At 36.0% G+C, this 23,062-nt stretch overlaps 1 protein-coding gene and 2 pseudogenes across 1 annotated transcript; all 3 read right to left on the bottom strand.

Annotated features, from left to right (window-relative positions):
- Positions 1 to 7,478: 7,478 nt before the first annotated feature.
- On the bottom strand, positions 7,479 to 8,402 carry LOC124233432 (olfactory receptor 5P3-like; annotated as a pseudogene).
- A 9,178-nt stretch (positions 8,403 to 17,580) lies between these two features.
- LOC124233431 (olfactory receptor 5P3-like) lies at positions 17,581 to 18,292 on the bottom strand (annotated as a pseudogene).
- A 1,625-nt stretch (positions 18,293 to 19,917) lies between these two features.
- On the bottom strand, positions 19,918 to 20,862 carry LOC124233433 (olfactory receptor 502-like). Its single transcript, XM_046650539.1, has one exon. It carries the CDS (start codon positions 20,860 to 20,862, stop codon positions 19,918 to 19,920), a length of 945 nt encoding a protein of 314 aa, XP_046506495.1.
- Between the last annotated feature and the right edge of the window lie 2,200 nt (positions 20,863 to 23,062).

Below are 23,062 nucleotides of genomic sequence, written 5' to 3' on the forward strand. Positions count from 1 at the left end.
AGTACTTAACAATATTAAATCTACACCTTTTGGTAAACATCAGCTGTCCCCTTTTGAAATAATAACAGGACAGCTAATGCAATCAGATGGGGAAATGTATGAAACAACTTTGATTAAGGGAGATACATTACATTATTCTCAAGGTCTCATTGAGTTGTTTATGAGAAATGAAAAGTTGGTAGCTGATTCCTTTCACAGAGGTCTCCCAGGAGATAAAGACCTTCAGGGTCATGGACTACAACCTGGATATTTTGTTTATTAGAAGAGGCATAAAATAAAAGAGTCTCTGGTGCGACATTGGAAAGAACCATAATAGGTTATTTTAATAAATTCATGCACTGCAAAATTAAAGGTCATAGACTCATGGATTCACTTTTCTCATTTAAAAAGTTGCCTCCACCTAAATAGGTTTCAACTCTTGTTTCTGAAACATGACTTCAACTGACCAAGGCAAATACCTCCAAACCACAATGAGAAGATGGCATCTGTTGTAGAAAGCTGCCCCAGGACTCCAGACAAGGCTTATTTCCAACCTTATATATCTCCTCATATAACCCCTTTAGTGTAAGACTGGCATGCAGGCTAGAGTGATGATTGCTCAATGGATTGAGATAGTTGATCAGTCTTATAACTCTGGATGAATTTCTTTTTCTGATAAAGACTATGCTTAAAACTCATTCTAATAAACACATCATTTTAAGTATTAAATTTGTTACCATTGTTATAAGCAATGTAGTCAAAGGAAGGCATGTAAAAGCACATGTACAATGTTTGTGCAATAGTGTAAAAGTAATGGACAAACTACATAACCTATGAAACTCTACCCCTGTTAATATATACCTCTATGCTTGTCCACTATATCCAAATATTTCACCCCAACGTGGATAACCAGACAAATAAATGAAATAAAAGCCTAGCACTGAGGGTTATGATGAACACAGGGCAGGCAGCAACTACCCTGGCACCTAGGGACAATATCTTTATCATCAATGCTTTCTACCAAAAGATTCTTTATCTAAAGGGAAAAATGACAAGATAATTTCACATCTTGAGGGATATGGGATCAAAACTTCTTCTGCTTGAACTAAAAAAAGGCTGATTTATAGCCTATCAAACATACATTGTACATCTGCTTTAACCATTAAAGTAAAGAATGCACTCTCTTAAGATAAGAATGCATACTTCCCCACCTATGCCAGTATCATTAATGCCATATGCCCTAGTGGTAAGGCCCATATGATCCATTTCCAGACATCAAGATCATGTTCACCTGCTAATTTGTAACTGAATACTTCTTTGAAACTTTGATTAATATGTATCCTGGGCAGGTTTAATGTATGTTCTTTGTTCTAAAAATGTATAAGACTGTACTTAAAATCATACTTCTCCAGAACACTTTCTTCCTTTCTGAAACTGCCTTCCTGGACTATAATTCTCACCCTGGCTCAAGTAAAACTTTATCTCTCTTATCTATAGAATGCTTGTGGGTTATTTTTCACTGACATTGTTTTCACAATTACCTTCAGTAACTTCTCAAAAACAAATAATTCAAATCATATTTAAATTAAGTTAGAGCACAGATAAAGATAAATATTTTCTAACTTATGAAACCCACAGAGGTGGTGGGTATACTGTGTAACTACAATCTGATTGAGGCCACCGTGTGAGGTTCCCACATGGATTTTGTAAGATACTAGATGCACATCTAATGGTTGTCCGAGAAGGGCACATTTGCTTCTCAACTCTATTGAGAGAAGTGGCTCAGTCTCCTATTCTACAGGCACCAGCACACAATATGGACATTCTCATACCTTCTTACCATATTTCTAAATCACTTATTTGCATCTTCATGACAAAACATTTCCTTCATTGACACCAATATTATCCAGCTATGAAATAATATGCTATTGTCCTTTGAGTCCTTTACTAATCACCCAGTTTCTTCTCCTCATTTGTTAAAGACTGCCACCAGCTTCTCAGTCCTTTCCCCACCTCAGTCCTTCAGTCCTGCCACAGTGTTGGTAATGGCATGCACCATGTGGATGGAACATTAGACAATGTGACTTCAAAGTAGCTAGATGTCCTTACAGCATCTAATATCTTCCACAATCCATGTGAGAACCTCACACAGCAGCCTCAATCAGATTGCAGTTACAACATGTACCTACCAGCTCTGTGGGTTTCATAAATTAGAAGCTACTTATCTTCATCTGTGCTCTAACAATTTAAATATGATTTGAATTATCTGTTTTTGAGGATTTAATGTAGGTAAGTGTGAAACAATGTCAATGCAAAATAACCCATAAGCGTTCTATAGACAAGAGAGATAAGGTGAGTTTTACTTGAGCCAGGGTGAGAATTATAGCCCAGGAAGGCAGTTTTGGAAAGGAAGAAAGAGTTCTGAAGAAGCATGATTTTCAGTACAGTCTTATACATTTTTAGAACAAAGAACATACATTAAACATGCCCAGGATATATAGTCATTAAAGTTTCAAAGAGGTATTCAGTTGCAAATTAGCAGATCAACATACCCAGGTTGAGTTAAGATGAAGAGGTAGATGATGTAGTCTGTGAAACATTGATGGGTGGAGTGCAGAGAATATTCCAGAATGAAAGTAAAATATCTTGAGAGAACCCCCAGCAAAAAAAGAAGAATCCAAAGAAAGGAAGCATGGAGTTGTGTTGGAGTGAGTGCAGGTGAGGAGAGCTCCCAAAGGGCTTGCAACTGGGATTCAAATCACAGCTACATTGACTGTAGGTAATGTCAGAGCCTATTGGGTCTCCAAGTCTCATTCTTGGTTCAACATTGAATCATAATTTGGTGGCAGATTCTCTGACCACCCATTTCACAAACTTCAGCATTCCATTTTCACAAACGTCCCCTACTAAGAGTTAAATCCTTAACCTCCTCATATAATTATTTTAACTTTTTCATTTCATTAATTATTTTGGGTTTCCATCTTGGACCATGTCTACGTTTTTTACATCAGCATCAAGGTCCAATTCTCAAAAGGCTAAAAACCAGAGCTATGAAGAAAACGAAATTTTTCTTAGTACTCTGGTTTTTCATTTGCTAATTTTATATATCAAGTGGATCATACATAAACAATACATTAAAATATCTTTGGATCAAAATAGAAGTTTTATTTTTTATAGACGTACTAATTTTCAGTAAGCCTCTGATTCATGTTTTGATTATTAGGTATATTTAATTAATTGAAAAGTTAAACATGTAAACAGCTTGTTAGCTATAGCCAAGCATTCTTTCCAAGTCATAAACTGCATTTTCAAAATAACCAAAATGTATTTCTATTCCACTCTTCTCAAAAATAGGAAAACATATTCAGTCAAAGGTTAATCATAAAAAAACTATAAATTTTACTTCTAGGAATTTCAGGAGGTTGTGTGACCTATAATGATAGGTGAAGGAGATATCTGAATAGAAGTGGAACTCAGCTGGTTCTAGAGATCAGGGGACTTATATACAAGAACAGCAAACTAAAGAAATTGTGGGCTGGTTTGGAGGACAATAAAACCAATCCTCAAGTAGAGAGGTACAATAAGAAACCAACTTCATATATTTTAAGTCACAAAAGCATGTTTTACGTTATTCCAGGGATGAAGTCCTAAACACCACTCATACCTTCACTGCCTTCGATTGGTTTTTAATCCATCTCCTTTCCCTGAATCTCAATTTGTCTGCTTTCATAGCATGGGGTTTGTGTACATGTTTGTGTCCCACAGATTGTGATGTTCTAAATTCCAGTTGCAAATAGGAAAACAAGAATTTACCTGGAAATTGAGTTGGGGGTAAAAAGCAAGGAAGAAGGAAATGGAGGAAAGAATAATTAGAGAGGAAGGAAGCTGTAAGTAAGTTAAGGAGCTAGGGAATGAGAGAAGATAAATGTGAAGAGGAAGAAAAGAGAGAAATCCATTGTTGACACCTCAACTGACACAACGCTTTATGCCCTACATCCAGGAGATTTGCCCTATTGGTCAATTCTCTAACAACATGCTAAGTTCTTCTCTTAAGATCTTCATTACCCATTCTAATTCTTACATTGAGCCCCTGGAATAGGTATTATTATAATTATTATTATTATTATTATTATTATTATTATTATTATTATTATTCCTGTTTTGTAGATAAGGAAATTAAGACTCAAGAAGTCAAACCATTTGCCCAAATCAAACAGTTAATAACTAGAGGAGCCAAAATCTAATCCAGCTCTTCCAAAAACTAGCCTCTATACAGGACATTCCAATCTGGAGCTCACTTCAGACATGAAATCCCTTATGGCTTACAGCAGAGAGGATGACTGTCTATATATGAAGAAAGAGTCCTGGTGTCTGGACAGAGAACTTTGAGAGTTGTTACTAAGAAAAATGAGCAGCAATTTAACAGTAATTTTATATTGGTTGGCTCTAATAACACTAAGAAACAGGGGATGGAGGAAAAAAGACATGAGGGAAAAAGGAAAGGAAGGGTGAGGGAAGGATCCAAAGAAAGAGAAGATAAATGTGAGGAGGAAGAAAAAAGTCATGAAAAAACAATTATTAAGATTTACCCCTATGTTTTCTTTTAAGGGTTTGAGAGTTTTAACACTTACATTTAGATCTACCCTCCATTTTGACTTAATTTTATATATGGAGTGAGGTAAGGGTGTAACTTCATTCTTTTACGTGTGGATATCTAAGTGACCTACCACATTTGTTGAAATTACTCTTCAATGCTTATTGAGTGGTTCTGGAACTCTGTTTGGAAATCTATTGACCATATGCACATGAGTTTAATTATTCACTCTGAATTCTGATCCATTGATTGATATGCCTTTCTGTAGACCAGTACATACTATCTTGAATATTGCTATGTACTAAGTTTTAAAATTAAGAAATGTCAGTCTTTCAACCTTCTCTTTCTTTTTAAAGATATTTTGTCTATTCTGGATCCTTTGTAATTCTCTATGAACTTTAGAATCAACTTGTCAAGTTCCACAAAGAAGCCACCTGAGATTCTGTTATGGATTTTGTTCAATGTTTACATCAATGTTGGAGTTTGGCCATTTTAACAATATTCTGTTCTCTGATCCATGAACACAGGGTGTTTTTCCATTTATTTTGGTTTTCTTTCATTTTCTCAACAATATTTTGTAGTTCTCAGGGCATACATTTTACTCCTGTTTTAGTAAATTTTTCCTAAATATTTTACATTTTGATTCTATTAATGGGATTGTTTTCTTAATTTCATTTTTACATTGCTCATTACTAGTATACAGATATACAATTTTTATATATTAGTCTTGTATTCTACAACATTGTTGAGCTCGTTTGTTAGTTCAATGAACTATTCATACACACAAAAATATGGATAAAGTTTAAAAACATTATGCCAACTGAAATAACATTACAGAAAAAAAGGCATATCATTTGACTCCATGTTTGTGAAAATCTATAACTAAGTCATGGTAAAATAATCATCATCATCATCATCATCATCATCATCATCATACAATGGGTGTCTCTGTAGGATACTAACTAAGTCTGAAAAGAAAAGGTCATAGGGGAACTTCATGAATGAATAGCAAAGATCTATATCATGATAGGTGCATGGGTTACATAGGTGTATTCATTTGTCAATACCTAATAATTGTACCCATAAGATTAGCATATTACTTTATGTAGGTTTTCTATAAAGCAAAATGTGACAAGTATTGGCCTCTAGCTATTAATAGATTGGCAGAAGCATTTTGAGTGAAGGATGCTATTGTATGCAATTAATGGAAGGCAAAATGTTTTCCAGTGGACGTTGTAGGAATAATAATGACCCCCTAAAGGTGTCCACATCATAACCCCAGAAATGAGAATATGTTAAGTTTACATGGCAAAGAGGGATTAAGGTTGCAGATGAAATTAATGCTGTTACTCAGCTGACACTAAAATAGAGAGATTATTCTGTATTATTCAGTTAGGCTAAATATAATCACAAGCATTGTTCAAAGTAGAAGAGGGAAGCTGAAGAGTGTCAGTTGAAGTTGTGACTAGAAAAGGAAGATGCAGGGAGATGTAACATCACTGCCATTGAGTATGAAGGAAAGAGACCACAGCCAAAGACTGTGAGTGACCTCTAGAAGCTGGAAAACCCAAGGAAATTGTTTATTCCTGAGAACTTACAGAATGAAGTCCCAGCCTTCCAACTCCTTGATTTTAGCCCAATGAGACTCATATTGGACTTCTGACCTCTGGACATATAAAATAATAAATTTGTATTGCTTGTAACCACTAGCTTTGTAGTAATTGGCTCCAGGATCAATGGAAAGCTAAAGCAATGTGTTGTCTAATGTAATAGTGAGAAATACCACTCCTCCCTCCACTCCCTTGGAACCTGGAACCATGCATTCTGTCTCCTTTTTTTAAAGCACATTTCTCATTCTGTCGGACAGAAATCCCAACTTCCAGGTATTATCTCTCAGCTGGCACAATAACCAAGCATTCAACAGGCCAGATGGAAGGGGTCAAATGTAATCAAGCTGGCATCAGCTAGCCAGTTGAACTCCTGGGCAACTGTACTGTCCCAGGATCAAATTGAAGTATTTTGTTGGCAGATTGGCACTCAGCAATGGCGGTAGACAGATCAATTGGGAGGATGTGAAGCCCAGAGAAGAGTTAATCTGGAGAATTTTCAGTATCAGAGGCAATAGGAATAGAAGGGAAAAAAATTGGTTCAATAGACATTCAGCAGTGTGTACATATATTCCCAAGATTAAAATACCCTAATAAAAAAATCCTAACTTATTCACCCTGACAGGAGTTAGGTCCTGGCAATTAGCTCCCAGTGGGCTGCCCTCTGGGGACTAGTTCTACAGTATTTGGTGGAATCGATTCCTGAAATGGAAGAAGTACTAGCAAAAGGGGGTTTTCAGATATCTTCTGAGTTGAGTGGATGAAGCTCATTTGCAGAGGTACGTACTGTGGGAGGGATATTATTTGTCAGGTTTGGGTCAAAGGACAATAGAAGCTTTTCAACCAGCAGTATCACTGGTTTCAACCCTTAAATACTCTGTAGAATATAGATACCACCTCTATCAGATGATGAGATCTTGGATACCAACATTACCCTTTATTTCCCATTCAAGGAGTCTCAGATGCTTCCAGATGCTAATTCAGAAGACTGAATTCAAAGAGAATACAACTTATTTGAAAAGGTATTACCTATAGGTACAAGAATGGTAAGTGATAGAAGGAGGAAGCAAATCATTATTTATATTTTTTTGGTAATATGGGAACTAGATGTTCCCATCTTAGTGAATCCATATTTATTTTTTACACTGAAAATTTTCTTGAGAATGACATAATGAAATTTATGAGTTTAGGATACTATGAATATAAAGTGAAGTTTACTTGGTACATTGTCCATTCATCTTCAGAAGAGGTCCTCATTTTACAGTCTTTATTATTAAAATCTGATTGATTCAGGACAATCAATGTTTTCTAGCCATCAGTTTTCCCATGGCCTTTTTAACCTCCTTGTCCCTCTTACGGTAGATGAGGGGATTCAACTTGGGGATCACAGCTGTGTACAACACAGACACCACTATGTTTTGTTCAGCTGAGTAGTTGGACTTGGGCATCACATAAATGAATGTAATGGTCCCAAAGAACAGAGTGGCAACTCTGAGGTGGGAGGTGCATGTGGAGAAGGCTTTGTGCCGCCTCACAGTAGAGTGCATCTTCAGGATGAAGAAAAGGATATAGACATAAGAGAGAGCAATGATAAACACAGTGACCACAATGATGGATCTAGAAGATATGGCTGGAATTATTTCAGAAATAAAATCTTGAGAACAAAAAGTTTTAAAAGTGATGAACAGTCACAGAAAAGGTGAGTGACATTATTTGGTCCACAGAAGGACAGACTTAATAAACAGCTAGTAAATTGTCCAAGCTTTCACACATCCATTCAGGTAGAACATCCTCACTAAGAGAATGCAGATTCTGGAAGACAGGTGAGTGGAGTGGAGCATTGGCAAGCAGATGGCCACATAGCAATCATAGGCTGTGGCAGCCAGCAGGAAGCATTCAGCTCTCCCAAATGTGACTCCAGAACAGATTTGAGCCACATGGCCAGCAACAGGAAGAGAGGCTCCTTCCCTGAGGATGCCTATGAGCATGACAAGTATGACTGATGAGGAGTACCCAATATCTACAAAGCCCAAATGGAAGAGGAAAAGGTACATCAGGTATGAAGCTGAGGTCTGCTTCTGATTAACGTGATTATGTTGACATTGCCCACTAATATGACCACATAGATTTCCTTGAAACTCAATAAGTAAAATGCCACAAAGTGCAGTATCCTCTGTTAACCCTAAAAGAATGAACACAGTTGTGTAGTTACCAATGCCCATCTGCACTGGAAATCGTGCCCACTGAAAGAAGAACAAGTGGATATTAAAATGGAAGAAAATACTAAAATTCGAATACCTATTTTTACAATGGTTATGTAATAAAAATTGCAAAAATTTAGGAACTGAAGTTTAGATTTTGTAGGAAGTACTTTTACACATCATACCTCAGGTAAAACTTGATAGTATATATGTTCATTGATATAAGGCTAAGAATACTCAGGAAAAAAAAGTATTTTAACTTAACAGACTTAACTCTTATTTGCATCATGTTGTCAGCTTAGGAGATCCTTGAATGATAGAGGTCATCTAAAATTTCAGAACAATATTTTCACTTCAAATATTCAATCTCCAGAAGATTGAACATATAGTCAGAAAACACCAGCATCACAGCCATGTGCTCAGCCAGCTACATGTCACAATTTTATTAACAGAAATGATTGAAAAATGGTGTATGGGAATTAATTGAGCAGTAACATACCATGTTATGAACACCTTGTAATTATGTATCTGAACTCCTAAGTTCTAGCTTCCTTATCTTTATTCAGGTCAGAGCTAAGAACTTTATTAACTAGGCATGGACCTAAAACTGAATTAAAACTTAAAATTTTAAAGAAAATAAATATATATGACACTAATTCACAGTTAGTTCCAAATGCCATTAAGACATGGAAGCAAAGTGTTGTGCAAAAATGCATTGAGCTTTCGAGCCATACAGGCTTCAGATCAGATTCCAGCTTTGCCAGTGACTATCTATGGAATCTTAAACAATTTATGTCAACTCTTCAATCCATCATTGCCTTATCTGTAAATATATGTATATACTTCATAGGATTTTTGGTTTGAAAAAATGACGTATGTGGAAACGCCAAGCATGGCTCACAGAGGTAAGTGGATGCTCAACAAATAGTTATTTCCTTAGAACATATCTTTGGAAAGTGGAGAAAAGGTTATCTTTGTTATATGTGGCAAGAGTCCTAGATGAATTGTGTCCTACAGTTACATGGAAAGCAGGACCTGTAAGAGAGAAACTTGGATATTTTCCTGAGGCTATTTACAAGCAAAATGCTGAAGGTGCAGACTGGTTTCTTCTTACATATACTAGTGAAATGTGAGAAGATAGAGATAATTTAAGAAAGGACAGTAAGGAAATGGAACCAAGACTTGATGATTTCGGAAATTCTTGTCTTCTCTAAATTGAAAAAAGTGCTAAAATTATGATATTCACTGTCCAAAAAGTATGCATTAGAGAGAAAGCCAAGGTGTGGTAGGAAAATGCTTTCCAAGTGCTGAATAGTTTAGACATGTGACTAAGGAATACCTCAAAAATATCAGAATAAGCCATGAATAGATATGGGATTATGCAGGAAAGATTTGTAGAGGGCCCTCTTGTATACTGGTGTGAATACCATAACATACATAGGAGACACAAAAGATTTTTTTAAATCAGAAACATTTCCACTTAGATTGAAAGAGACAGAGACAAAACTAAATAAAAGAAATCTGTGATATTTAAAATTCTACAGAGAGGAAGCAGGCTGAGAAAACTACTCAGTTCAAACATATGCTACCATTCAAGAAAAAGGAAGGATGTCTTCAATGGAAGAAAATTTGGCCCAGAAACTGAAGCCTTGGTTCCAGGGTACAGACCATGGGCAAAGAGGCTGGAGTCGTGCTAACAGAGATCTCACCTGCAGGATCACAGAGTGGATCCATAGAGAGTGTGGCATTGAGCCACAGAGTATTATTCCTAGGCCTTGAAGCATAGTGGATTTGTGATACTTAATTTCATAGGTGCTTGGGATTGAGGACCCTTTCCTTTATTCCAAAAAGTCAGAAAGAAATTCCTGATCTCAGCGAACTCACATTCTGGTATTCCAGTCTTGAGAGACCGATAATAAATTACACAACTGAATGAAGTGAGAGAACAAATAAGTTAAGGTATGGGGTGAGAGCTTTCATGTAGCTTTTGTTCCCTTCACATTCAGGAAAGAAATTCAGAAATCCATGAGAGAAATGAGCCATTGAGGCTAGAAAAGAGTAAGGAAACATTAAAATGGTTGTATATATCTGGGAATAGCAAGTGTCTAAGAAAAACGTACTCTTCTCTATTATCGAAAAGATATGGATTTGCTAGAAATTTGGGGGAAATATTCTCGCAAAAGTTGTTAAAATTTTAAATACTATCCTTTAAATTCCACTTTGAGGAATCTATCCGAGAATAATAACCCAAGAATATAAATATATCTATAACAACATGTTCATTATATGATTGTATAAATAGTGAAAATATGGCAAAAGATCTACTGTGCATCAATAAGGGTATGGTTAAAAATATACAACACCTTCATCCTATAGATTACTGTGAAGCCATTAAAACAATGAAATGACTCTCTAGGTTGAGCCTCTGAAATAAGGCCAAGATATATTCTTATATTTTTCCTTTCAAAAATCTCCAATGGAGTTTCCTAACTTCTTGTTAATGTTTCATAATCATCTGTTCTTGTTTTATGTGTGTAGTACTTTCTCCTGAATCACTAAAGATACTCATTACATTTATTTTAATGTCATCTTATTATGATAGCTTTACAAATTCTATTTCTTTGGGTTTATTTTTTGTTGTCTTTTGAATTTGTTGTCATTTTTGTGTGATTTTGAAAATCCTAGAATATTGTGGGAATGGTTATCATAAGTACATCTTTAGAACTGAGATTTTCTGATAAACTGCCCACTGTTTGTACAACCCACATGGAAAGGGACAAAGTCAGTGATATTGCTCTCTGTTATTAATTAGAGAGAGAAGTGGGCAAGATGTATAGCCAGGCACTGTACCTCAGTTGCTTGTATTCTAGACCTTACTGCCTTCCTTTGTCTCTACCCAAAGAACTGTTCCTGTTTGGAGACATACACTCCAATCAGGGTGACCTTTCCCTTTTGAAGAGGTATTAGGCCATAAACAGGGGTAAGCTAGCCTGGCTTCCTACCCTAAGGGACCATTACTTATACACTTGTTAGCTGTCTGGAGCCTGACTGGTTTCTATCCACTTTTACTGGGCACATTCTCAGTATTTTGGAAAACCCTCCATACGATTCTGATGTACACTAAAGTTTGACAATGACATCCTCAGTGCTCTCAACCTAGACTGAAGATCAGAATCACCAGGAAACTAAAATATACTCAAATCTGAATCTCATCCAAAGATTTTTATTTAATTGATTTGGAGCATGGCCTGTGCATTGTGATTAACAAAAGTTCCTCAAGTGATTTTATATGTAGAGAAATATGAAAAACACTGATTTTTTTTCATTTACATTTGCATAACTGGAAAATCACTGTGAACAGATTCCCCTTTGATCTGCCTCAGAGTTTGGTTAGTGCAAATTCATTGACCAATATTATCACTCTCCCAAGTTAATGGGGTTTATGCATCTATTTTCACACTTTCATGATTTTTTCAGAGGGAAAACTGTGACAGAATCCTGATATATGTATTGGTCACATACTGTGACTGTAATTCAAAAGTCTAGAACTGGTCCGTACTTGAGGTGGGCCACGAAGAAATTTGATAGGCGGGAGAAGTTGTTTTCTCTATTCATTTATTCATTTAGCAGATATTTATGAATACTAAGATGTCCGGAATCAATGAAGGAAATGTTTTGTCATGAAGATGCAGATAAATGATTTAGAAATATGGTAAGAAGATAGGAGAATGTCAACATTGTATGCTGGTGCCTGTAGAATAGGGCAGTTGAGTAACTTCTCTTCAATAGATCTAAGAAGCAGATGTGCCCTTCTCAGACAACTAGGTTTAGTTAAGATGAAGAGGTAGAGAATGAATTCTGTGAAAAGTTGATGAGTGTAGTGGAGAGAAGATTCTACAATGAAAGCAAAATACTTTGAAAGAAACCCCAGAAAAGAAAGAAGAATCCCAAGAGAGGGACCATGGAGTTGTGCTGGAGTGAATGCAGCTGAGGAGAGCTCCCAAAGGGCTTCCAACTGGGATTCAAATCACAGCTACATTGATTACATGTGATATCAGAGCCTATTGAGTCTTCATGTCTCATTCTTTGTTCAACATTGAATTATAATTTTCATAGAGGTTCTCTGACCACACATTTCACAAGTTTCACCATTCCATTTTCCCAAATGCCCCCTGCCAAGTGTTAAGTCCTCAACCTCTTCACGTAATTTTAACTTTTTCATTTCATTAATTACTTTGAGTCTCAATTTTGAACCATATCTAAGTTTTCTACATCAGCATCAAGGTTAAAGTCTCAAAAGGCTGAAAAGCCTCCAGAGCCAAGAGGAAAATGAAATTCTTGGCAGCACTCTGATGTTTCATCTGTTAATTTTATACATAAAGTAGATCATACAAAAAGAATTTATTAAAATGGTTTTTGTGCTGAGATAAAAGCTATATTTTTATAGACCTGTACTAATTTTCAGTAAGCCTCTGATTTGTTTTAATTATTAAGTGTATTTCATTAAGTGAAAAAATTGAACGTTGAAACACGTATTTTGCTATAGCCAACAATTCTTTCCAAGGTAACAACGCAGTTTCAAAATAAAGAAAGGTATTTCGATTTCACTCCTACCAAAAATATGAAAACACTTGCAGTCAAAGGTTAATCATGAAAAAACTATAAATTTGACTTCTAGCAATTTGAAGAGATTGGGTGGCTTATAATTAAAGGTGAAGGAGATAGCCTAAGAGAACTAGAATTCACCTAGTGCTAGAGATAAGAGGAACTTTACAAAGAATAACTGAAAATGAAGAGATTTTTGGCTGGCTTAGAGGACAATAAAACCAATGCTCAAGTATGTAGGAACAGTCAGAAGCCAACTTTGTATCTTTTCATTCACAAAAACATGTTTTACATTATTCCAGGGATGAAATCATAAACACAGTTCATACCTTCACTGGCATTGATGTTTTTTTTCCTGCATCTCTTTTTCCTGAGTCTCAATTTGTCTCCTCTCATGGCATTGGGTTTGTTTATATATTTGTGTCCCCACAGAATCTGCTGTTTGCAAATCCACTTGCAAAATAGGGAAACAGGAATTTACATGACAATGGATTTGGGGAAAAGAGAGAGTGAAAAGGGATTGAGGAAAGAAGGAGTAGAGAGGAAGGAAGGTGGAAGTAAGAGGAGCCAGTGAAGGAGAGAAGATAAATGTGAAGAGGAAGAAAAGAGAGAAATCCATTGTTGATGTCTCAACTGTCACAGTGCTCTGTGCCCCACATCCAGGAGATTTTCCCTGTTTGTCAGTTCTCTAACCACACACTAAGTTCTTCTCTTAAAATCCTAATTACCCAATTTAATTCTAACAGTGAATCTCTGACATAGGTATCATTTTTATTATTCCCATTTTGTAGATAAGGAAATTAAGACTCAAGAATTCAAGCCATTTGACACAATTGAAACAGGTAATAACTAGAGGAGCCAAAATCTATCCAAGAACTAGCTTCTGGTTTGGATATGTACAGTACATTCCAATCTGGAGCTCACTTCAGACAACAATTTTCCTGCAATTTCCCTTATGGCTTCCAGCTGAGAGGACCATTGTCTACATATCAAGTAAGCATCCTGGTGTTTGGACAGAGAATTTTGACAGTTTGTACTTAGAAAAATGAGTAACAATTTAACAGTAATTTTATACTGGTTGGCTCTAATAATATAAAGTAAGAAAAGTAGAATGGAGGAAAAAAGGAAAGGGTCCTACCCTGTGGCCAGGTGGTTAGGTTCAGTGCACTTTGCTTCAGTGGCCCAGGTTCATGGGTTTGGATCCCAGGCATGTACCTATATCACGTGACAGCCATGCTGTGGTGGTGATCCACATACAAATTAGAAAAAGAGTGGCACAGATGTTAGCTCAGGGCTAAGTTTCCTCAAGCAAAAAAAATAAAAAGAGGAAGATTGGCCATAGATATTACCTCAGGGTGAAACTTCCTCAGCAAAATTAAAATAAAATAACAGGAAGGAGAGAGTAAGAGAAGGAGCCTAGGAAGGAGAACATTAACGTGAAGAGGAAGAAAAAACTCAGGAAAAAACAGTTGTGAAGATTTACCCCTATGTTTTCTCCTAAGAGTTTGATAGTTTTAACACTTACATTTAAATCTTTCCGCCATTTTGAGTTAATTTTCTATATGGTGTGAGGTGAGAGTCCAACCTCATTCTTTTACTTGTGGATATCTAATTGACCCAGCACATTTGTTGAAAATACTCTTCATTACTTATTAAGTGGTTCTGGCACCCTGTTTGGAAATCGATTAACCATGGACACATGAGTTGAATTGATTCTCAATTCCCTTCCACTGAACTACTTATCTATCTGTATATCAGCACACACTATCTTGAACTATTGCTTTGAACTAGGTTTTAAAATTAGGAAGTGTCAGTCTTCCAACTTTGTCTTTTTTTAAAAAAATGTTTTGGCAATTCTGGATCCCTTGTAATTCCATACGAATTTTAGAATCAGCTTGTCAATTTCTACAAAGAAGCCACCTGAGCTTCTGTTAGGGATTATGTTCAATGAATACATCAATTTGGGGAGTTTTGCCATCTTAACAATATTATGTTCTCGATAAAGAACATAGCATGTTTTTCTGTTTATTTAGGTTTTCTTTCATTTTTTCAACAATATTTTATAGTTATAAAACTATACATTTTGCTCCACTTTTGGTAAATTTAATCCTAAATATTTTATATTTTGATTCTATTAATGGAATTTTCTTAAATTATTTTTTGTATTGTTCACTGCTAGTGTATAGATATACAATTTGTATATGTTAATCTTATGCAATGTCATTGAGCTTGTTTATCATTTCAACAAACTATTGATACACAAAACAATGTGGATAAAGTTCAAAAACCTTATGCTGCCTGAAAATAATCTTACGGAAGAGAGGCAGAGTATTTGACTCCATTTCTATGGAAATCTAGAATTAAGCCATGGTAAAAATAATAATAATAATAATAATAATCAGCACAATAGGTGCATCTGTAGGATACAAACTAAGTCGGAAAAGACTGGGTGATAGGGAAACTTTATGAAGGGATAGCAATGTTCTATATTATGCTGGGTGCTTGAGTTACAAAGGTGTATTCATTTGTCAGTACCTAATAAATGCACACATAAGATTAGCATATTACTTTAAGTAGGTTTTACATAGAGAAAAATGTGAAAAGTATTGGCCTCTAGTTATCAGTAGATTGGCAGAAGTATTTAGAGGGAAATATGCTATTGTCTGCAATTGATGGAAGGAAAATGTTCTTCAGTGGATGTTGTAGGCATAATTATGGTGCCATAAAGGTGTCTATATCCTAACCCCAGAAAATGAGAATATGTTAGTTTACATGGCAAAGAGGGATTAAGATTGCAGATGAAATTAAGATTTCTACTCAGCTGACATTAAAACAATGAGATCATCTTGGCTTATTTAGTTAGGCCCAATATAATTACAAACATTCCTAAAAGTAGAAGAGGGAATCTGAAGAGTGTCAGTTGAAGCCGTGACTAGAAAAGGAAGATACAGGGAGGTGTAATATCACCAATTTTGAATATGGAGGAAGGAAGCCACAAGCCAAAGAATCTGAGTGGCCACTGGAAGCTGGAAAATCCAGGGAAATGGATTTTCCGTTAGAACATACAGAACAAAGCCCCATCCCTTGAATTTAGCTCAGTGAGACACATATTGGACTTCTGACTTCCAGAATTGTAAGATAAAAAAATTTGTATTGCTTTTAACCACTAAGTTTGTAGTAATTGGTAACAGCAGCAATAGAAAACTAAACCAGTATGTTGTTTAACATAATAGTGAGAAAGACAATTCTTACCTCAACCCCTTTGTAACCTGGAGCCATACGTTCTGGCTCGTATTTTTAAGGCATATTTCTCATTCTGTAGGACAGCAATCTAAACTTGCACGTGTTGTCTGTCAACTGGCACCATAACCAAGCATTCAACAGGCCAGATGGAAGGGGTCAAACATAACCAACCTGCTGCCAGGTGAACAGCTGGACTCCTTGGGAGTGGTGCTGTCCCAGGGTCAAATCAAAAGATTTCATTGGCGTATTGGCACTCAGCAATGGTGGTAGCCAAATCAATTTTAGTGAGGAGACGTCCAGAGAAGACTTAATCTGGAGAATTTTCAGTATCAGAGGCAATATAAATAGAAGAAGGGGAAAATGGTTCAACAGACATTCACGAGTGTGCTACATACATTCCCAAGATTGAAATACCCTAATTTAAAAAATTCTTACTTCTGGGGCCGGCCCAGTGGCATAGTGGTTGGGTTTGTATGATCCACTTTGGTGGCCCGGTGTTCATGGTTTCAGATCCCAGGAGCAGACCTAGCACCACTCATCAAGCTAAACTGTGGTGGCATCCCACATAAAGTAGAAGAAGACTGATGCAAGTGTTAGCTCAGCAATAAGCTTCCTCAAGCAAAAAGAGGAAGACTGGCAACAGATGTTAGCTCAGGGCCAATCTTCCTCACACACACAAAAAAATCCTTACTTCTTCACAACTACGGAAGCCAGTTCTTGCCAATTAGCTCCCAGTAGGCTGTCATTTGTGGATTCTTTAAGATATTTAATGGAATAGATTCCTGAAAGGGAAGAGCTACTGGCTAGGGGTGGTTTTCAGGTATCTTCTGAGTTGACAAGATCAGGCTCATATGTAGGGGTAGGTACCATGGGAGGCATCCTGTTTATCAGGTCCAAGTCACAGGACAATAGAAGCTTTTCAACCATCAGTGTCACTGTTTCAAATCTTTACATCATCTGTAGACTACAGACATCATCTCTTTCAATTGGTGAGAACTTGGATAGCAAAACTACTCTTTATTACCCATTCAAGGAGTTTCAAATGCTTTCAGCTGTTGATTACAAAAACTGAATTCAAAGAGCATAGAATTTATTTGAAAAGATTTTTACTTATAAATGCAAGAATGGTGAGTGGTGGAAGGATAAGGAATATATTTGTTTTTTTTTTTTTAAATAGATGTTCCTATCTTAGTCAATCCATATTTATTTTTTAAGGCTGAAAATTTTCTTGAGAATTATATGTGAGTCTAGGATACAATGAATATAAACTGAAAATTTGCTTAGTACATTGCCCATTCATTTGCAGAATAGCTCCTCATATTACAGTGTTTATTATTAAAAACAGATTGGTTCAGGACCACCGACGTCTTCCAGTCATCAGTTTTCCCATGGTCTTTTTAACCTCCTTATTCCTCAGACTATAGATGAGAGGGTTCAACATGGGGATCATGACTGTGTAGAACACAGACACCACTTTGTTTTGTTCAGTTGAGTAGCTGGACTTAGGCATTACATAAATGAATGTAATGGTCCCATAGAACAGAGTGACCACTGTGAGGTGGGAGGTACAGGTGGAGAAGGCTTGTGCTGCCCCTCAGTAGAGTGCATCTTCAGGATTGAGAAAAGTATGGAGACATAAGAGAGAGCAATGATAAACACAGTGACCACAATGATGGATCCAGAAAAGATGGCTGGAATTATTTCAGAAGTAAAATCATGAGAACAAAAAGTTTCAAAAGTGGTGAACAGTCACAGAAAAAGTGATTGACTTTATTTGGTCCACAGAAGGACAGACTCAATAAACAGCTAGTAAATGTCCAAGCATTTACGCATCCACCCAGGTAGGATATTCCCACTAAGAGAATGCAGATTCTGGGGGACATGTGAGTGGAGTAGACCACCGGCAAGCAGTTGGCCACATAGCAGTCATAGGGCATGACAGGCAGCAGGAAGTACTCAGCTGTCCCAAATGTGACTACAGAACACAGTTGAGCTATACAATCAACAACAGGCAGAGAGGTTCCTTCCCTGAGGAAGCCGATGAGCATGACAGGTGTGACTGATGAGGTAAGACAAAAGCATTAAAAATAACTATAACTAATAAGGTATGCTAATGATTACACTATATAAAAAGATTAAAATAGTAACATCAATGACATAAAGTGTGGAGAAGTTAAAATATACAGTTTAAGTTTGTATGAGCTTAAAATAGACTATTATAACTATAAGATTTTTGTATGTAAACCTCATGGTAACTACAAAGGAAACACCTATAGAAGATATATAAAAGAAAAAGAGGATGGAATCATAGCATATCAGCACAAAAATCAGCAAATTACAAAGAAAGTCTGCAAAAGAGGGAAAGATGGACAAAAGTATAAGTCAGATAACAATTAACAAAATGGAAATAGTAAGTCTTTACATATCAATAGTTACTTTAAATAAAAATGAATTAAACTCCCCTCACTTAAAAGACATAAGAGTAGCTGAATGAAATAAAAAGCAAGATGAAGCAATATGTCGCCACATTCAATATCACTATCAGCAAAATGTAAATCAAAACTACAATGAGATATCTCCTCACTCCTGTCAGAATGGTTATAATTAACAAGATAGGAAACAAGAAGTGTTGGAAAGGATGTGGAGATGAGGAAACTCTCAAACACTGCTGGTGGAAGTGCAAGCTGGTGCAGCCACTATGGAAAAACAGTATGGAGATTCCTCAAAAAATTAAGAATAGAACTACCATACAATGCAACAGTTCCACAGCTGGATATTTATCCAAAGAACATGAAAATACAAGTGTGTAAAGATACATGCACGCCTATGTTCATTGCAGGATTATTCACAATAGCCAAGACTTGGAAACAAACGAGGTGCCCATCAAGGGATGAATGGATAAAGAAGATGTGGTACATGTACACAATGGATTACTACTCAGCCATGAGAAATGATGAAATTCAGACATTTTGACAACATGGATGGACCTTGAGTGTATTATGCTAAGTGAAAGAAAGCAAAGGGAGAAAGTCAAATATCTTATGATCTCATTTATAAGTAGAAGATAAAAACAACAACAAACAATCACATGGAGACAGAGATTGGATTGGTGGTTACCAGAGGGGAAGGGCAGAGGGAGGAGGGCGAAAGGGGTGATTAGGCACATGTGTGTGGTAATGGATTGTAATTAGTCTTTGGATGGTGAAAATGATGTAATGTACAAAGAAATCGAAAGATAATGATGTACACCTGAAATTTATGTAATGTTATAAACCACTGTTACCACAATAAAAAGTAAATTTTAAAAATTAAAAAAAGAAATCTCAGAAGGAAAAAAAAGTTTATTTTAAATGTGCCATCTTTAAAAAATAAATATTGACTTTAAATGGCTTGAAGAAAAAGATATGAATAAAATTTTAGGAAGGATTTTTGTCAGATTAAGTAATTCTTCCTATTAATCAAATTTTGTTACTAATTATAAATTTATTTTAATTTTACTGAAGGTTATGAACTCTGGCCCTGAAATTTACCATTTGACACTGAAAATCCATCCCCTACATTTACCAAGAAGCTCCACACTGGCAAGTGACATATGGACTGAAATATTTAGATCAAAACACTCAATTTCCTTTTATTATTACATTTATGGTACATTATTATATCAAATCCTACCAAAAACTAGGCTTCACTAAGAAAATATATTTCTAGCAAGCTGTCTCTTCAGAGCCCCCTTAATCTCATTGTTCCTGACACTGTAGATGAGGGGGTTCAACATGGGGATCACTACCATGTAGAACACGGACACCACCTTGTTCTGGTCAGTTGAGTAGCAGGACTTGGGTGTGGCATAAACGAATGTGATGGTCGCAAAGTACAGAGTGACTGTTGTGAGGTGTGAGGCACAGGTGGAGAAGGCCTTGTGGTGCCCCTCAGTGGAGCGCATCTTCAGGATGGTGATGAGGATGCAGATGTAGGAGACGGCTATGACAAACACTGTGACCACAATGACAGAGCCAGCAACAAATGAGGGAACAACTGCAGAGATACTGACATCAGAACAGGACAGTTCAACTAAAGGAGCAAAATCACAGAAAAAATGATTAACTTGATTTGGTCCACAGAAGAAGAAAGTAAAGAAGGATATAGTAACGGTGCAAGCATTGAGAAAACCACCTCCATAAGCCACTTTGAGCAATTTAACGCAAACTTCTGTGGACATTTTAGTGGGATAAATCAATGGGCTGCAGATTGCCATAAAGCGATCATATGCCATAGCAGCCAGAAGGAAGCATTCAACTGTTCCAAAAAAAGCAACAGAACCAAGCTGGATGCCACATCCAAAATAGGAGATGGTGTTTCTCTCCACCAGGAAGTTTACAAGTATATTGGGTGTGACAGATGATGATAAGCCCGTGTCAGCAAAAGCCAAGTGGCTCAGAAAAAAATACATAGGATGACGGAGCTGAGAAGAGATTCTAATAAGAATGATTGTGCTGAGATTGCCAGTTATGGTCACCAGGTACATAAACAAGATGGTCATGAAGAGGATGATTTGAAGGAGTGGGTCGTCAGTTAAGCCCAATAAAATGAACCCTGTCACTTGAGTGTGGTTTCCATCTCCCAGGGCGTCCATGTCACAACACAGCTTCTATCAAAACAAACCTGTGATGAGACATTACATTAAAGAAGTTGTAAATGTGGTGATTTCATTTTCATTGATACACATAGAGGTTATTAAAAAAATAAATTGTTCAAGCTAAGTTTGGATCTTTTTTCACTTCAGAGTCCAGAGTTTACATATTCATGTGTAATGAATCTTCTATATTTTAAAAGTTGTTTTCAGCAGAAACATGAGAAAATCTACTTTAAATAATGTATATTTATTTTTCTTTATATTATACATCTAAAAATGGACTTAAATTGGCTTTAAAGCTAAAGATGAAAACCATAAGCATTATGAGAATAACAAAACTGATTGATGGATTAAAAATGATAAAAGTGTATAAATATAGAATTATTCAATGGAGATTTGAGTAATAACCAAGAGTTATTGAATTCTTACTAAATTGTATGGGCACAGGCTGAAGAGTTTTATATTTAGAGTTCTATTTTAATTTCCATGAAATAATATTAACTAATTTAATGTTATATATACGTGAAGAAACTGACTTTGACAATGTTACATAATTTATGTAAATTTACATAGTAAGTTGCAGAATCAAGATGTGAATCCCAGGTAGTTTGAATCCACTCCATTCCTTTAGTAACTGTCCTATAAACGAAATTGAATAATATGAGGTCAAGTCTCTTGGAAATTGGTGGATAATAAATGACCCTTTCTACTTTCTTGCAGCTATGTATAAAAGAGGTGCCTAGTAAACCACAAGTTTCAATTTATGTCAGTTAAAGAAGACCATTCTTTAAGGGGAAACACAATTTTCCTAATTGGACAAACAAGAAATAGAAAGGAACAGAAATAGAAAGGAATTGAAATTAGGGTTCTGAATGGAGCTACCTATCGTAAATTTATTATAGATTTTTAATATTGACAATTAAAATATTGTTTTGTAAAGTAGTTTGAAATATCAATGTAATTACAATGCAAAACATTGAATGTTTAATATCTAGGACATAATGCACATTTATTCAAAAATTCAAAACATTTCCTAATGTAACAATCTAACAATGTGATAGTTTTCTGATTGGGGTAACATAGAACAAAATAATATTAGTTTCAACAAAATATACAACTGAATAACTTTCCAGGATAAAAAGTTAAGAAGTTTACCCTGGGGATAGCCCTGTGGCAGAGAGGTTAAGTTCACATGCTCCACTTTGGCAGCCTAGGGTTTGGCAGTTAGGATCTAGGGCATGGACCTTTACACTGCTCATCAAGACATGCTGTGGCAGCATATGACATAGAAGAACTAGAATGACTTACAACTAAGATATACAGCTATATGTTGGGACTGTGGAGAGTAAAAAAAGAGGAGGATTGGAAACAGATGTTAGCTCAGGGCCAATCTTCCACACCAAAAAAATTTTTTTTAAAAAGAAGCTTACCCTGGTTCACCCAGAAAGTGGCCAGGTTGAGTCTCACCTCCAAGTTTTCTGACTTTATATTCTCGACTTTGTCCAAAGTATCTGGTTGCCTGTAAACTACAGCATTCAGAACAATAAACAAAGAAAGTCTTTCCCCATGATGTTTACTAACACTAAGTCTCCAAAACATCTCAAAGTTAGTGAATTTATTAACTCTGTGGCTGAGCACCAAGTTTAGATAGTGTTGAAAGACCATGTGAGTTTTTGCTCTTCTGGGTGGAAAAATGAGGAATCCTATCTTCAACTGTGCTTCTTTTAACACACTCAATAGACTATAGAAAGTTAGGCTAATTCAGCTAGGGTTACTCACTAGGGTTACAGCTAGGGTATACATCTGCCTTGTTTCTCAACTATGGCTGTGAGTACAGACAAAAATGTAGAGAATAAAGTCTTCTCAAATGGTAAATGAACATCAATATCTCAGATTAACTCACAATAGCCAAAATCTTACCTCTTGAAATAAGAATTCATTCATCTTGCACCAACAAATTCAAAGTCATTGTTGTTATATTGCAGCCACATTACCCTATAACTGTTTGGCTTTGAGGATAATTCTCTGAAGATTCTAGAGACTCAAATGTGAATTCAAAATTGCATGGGCTCATTATCACATTCTCAAGTGAATATTGAGCAGTTCACCTCACACAAAAATAACTGATCTTTAAGGGTTCTGTCAATTCTCAAGTGATCAGTAATTTTTCCTTTCTTCTAAATGTTGATACCCTTTCATT

Source organism: Equus quagga, unplaced genomic scaffold (genome assembly GCF_021613505.1).
Source record: "Equus quagga isolate Etosha38 unplaced genomic scaffold, UCLA_HA_Equagga_1.0 202624_RagTag, whole genome shotgun sequence".
NCBI lineage: Eukaryota > Metazoa > Chordata > Mammalia > Perissodactyla > Equidae > Equus > Equus quagga.

Bases quoted from the DNA above. Each gene is read 5' to 3' on its own strand.
- LOC124233433 (XM_046650539.1), bottom strand. From the start codon at position 20,862: ATGGACGCCCTGGGAGATGGAAACCACACTCAAGTGACAGGGTTCATT.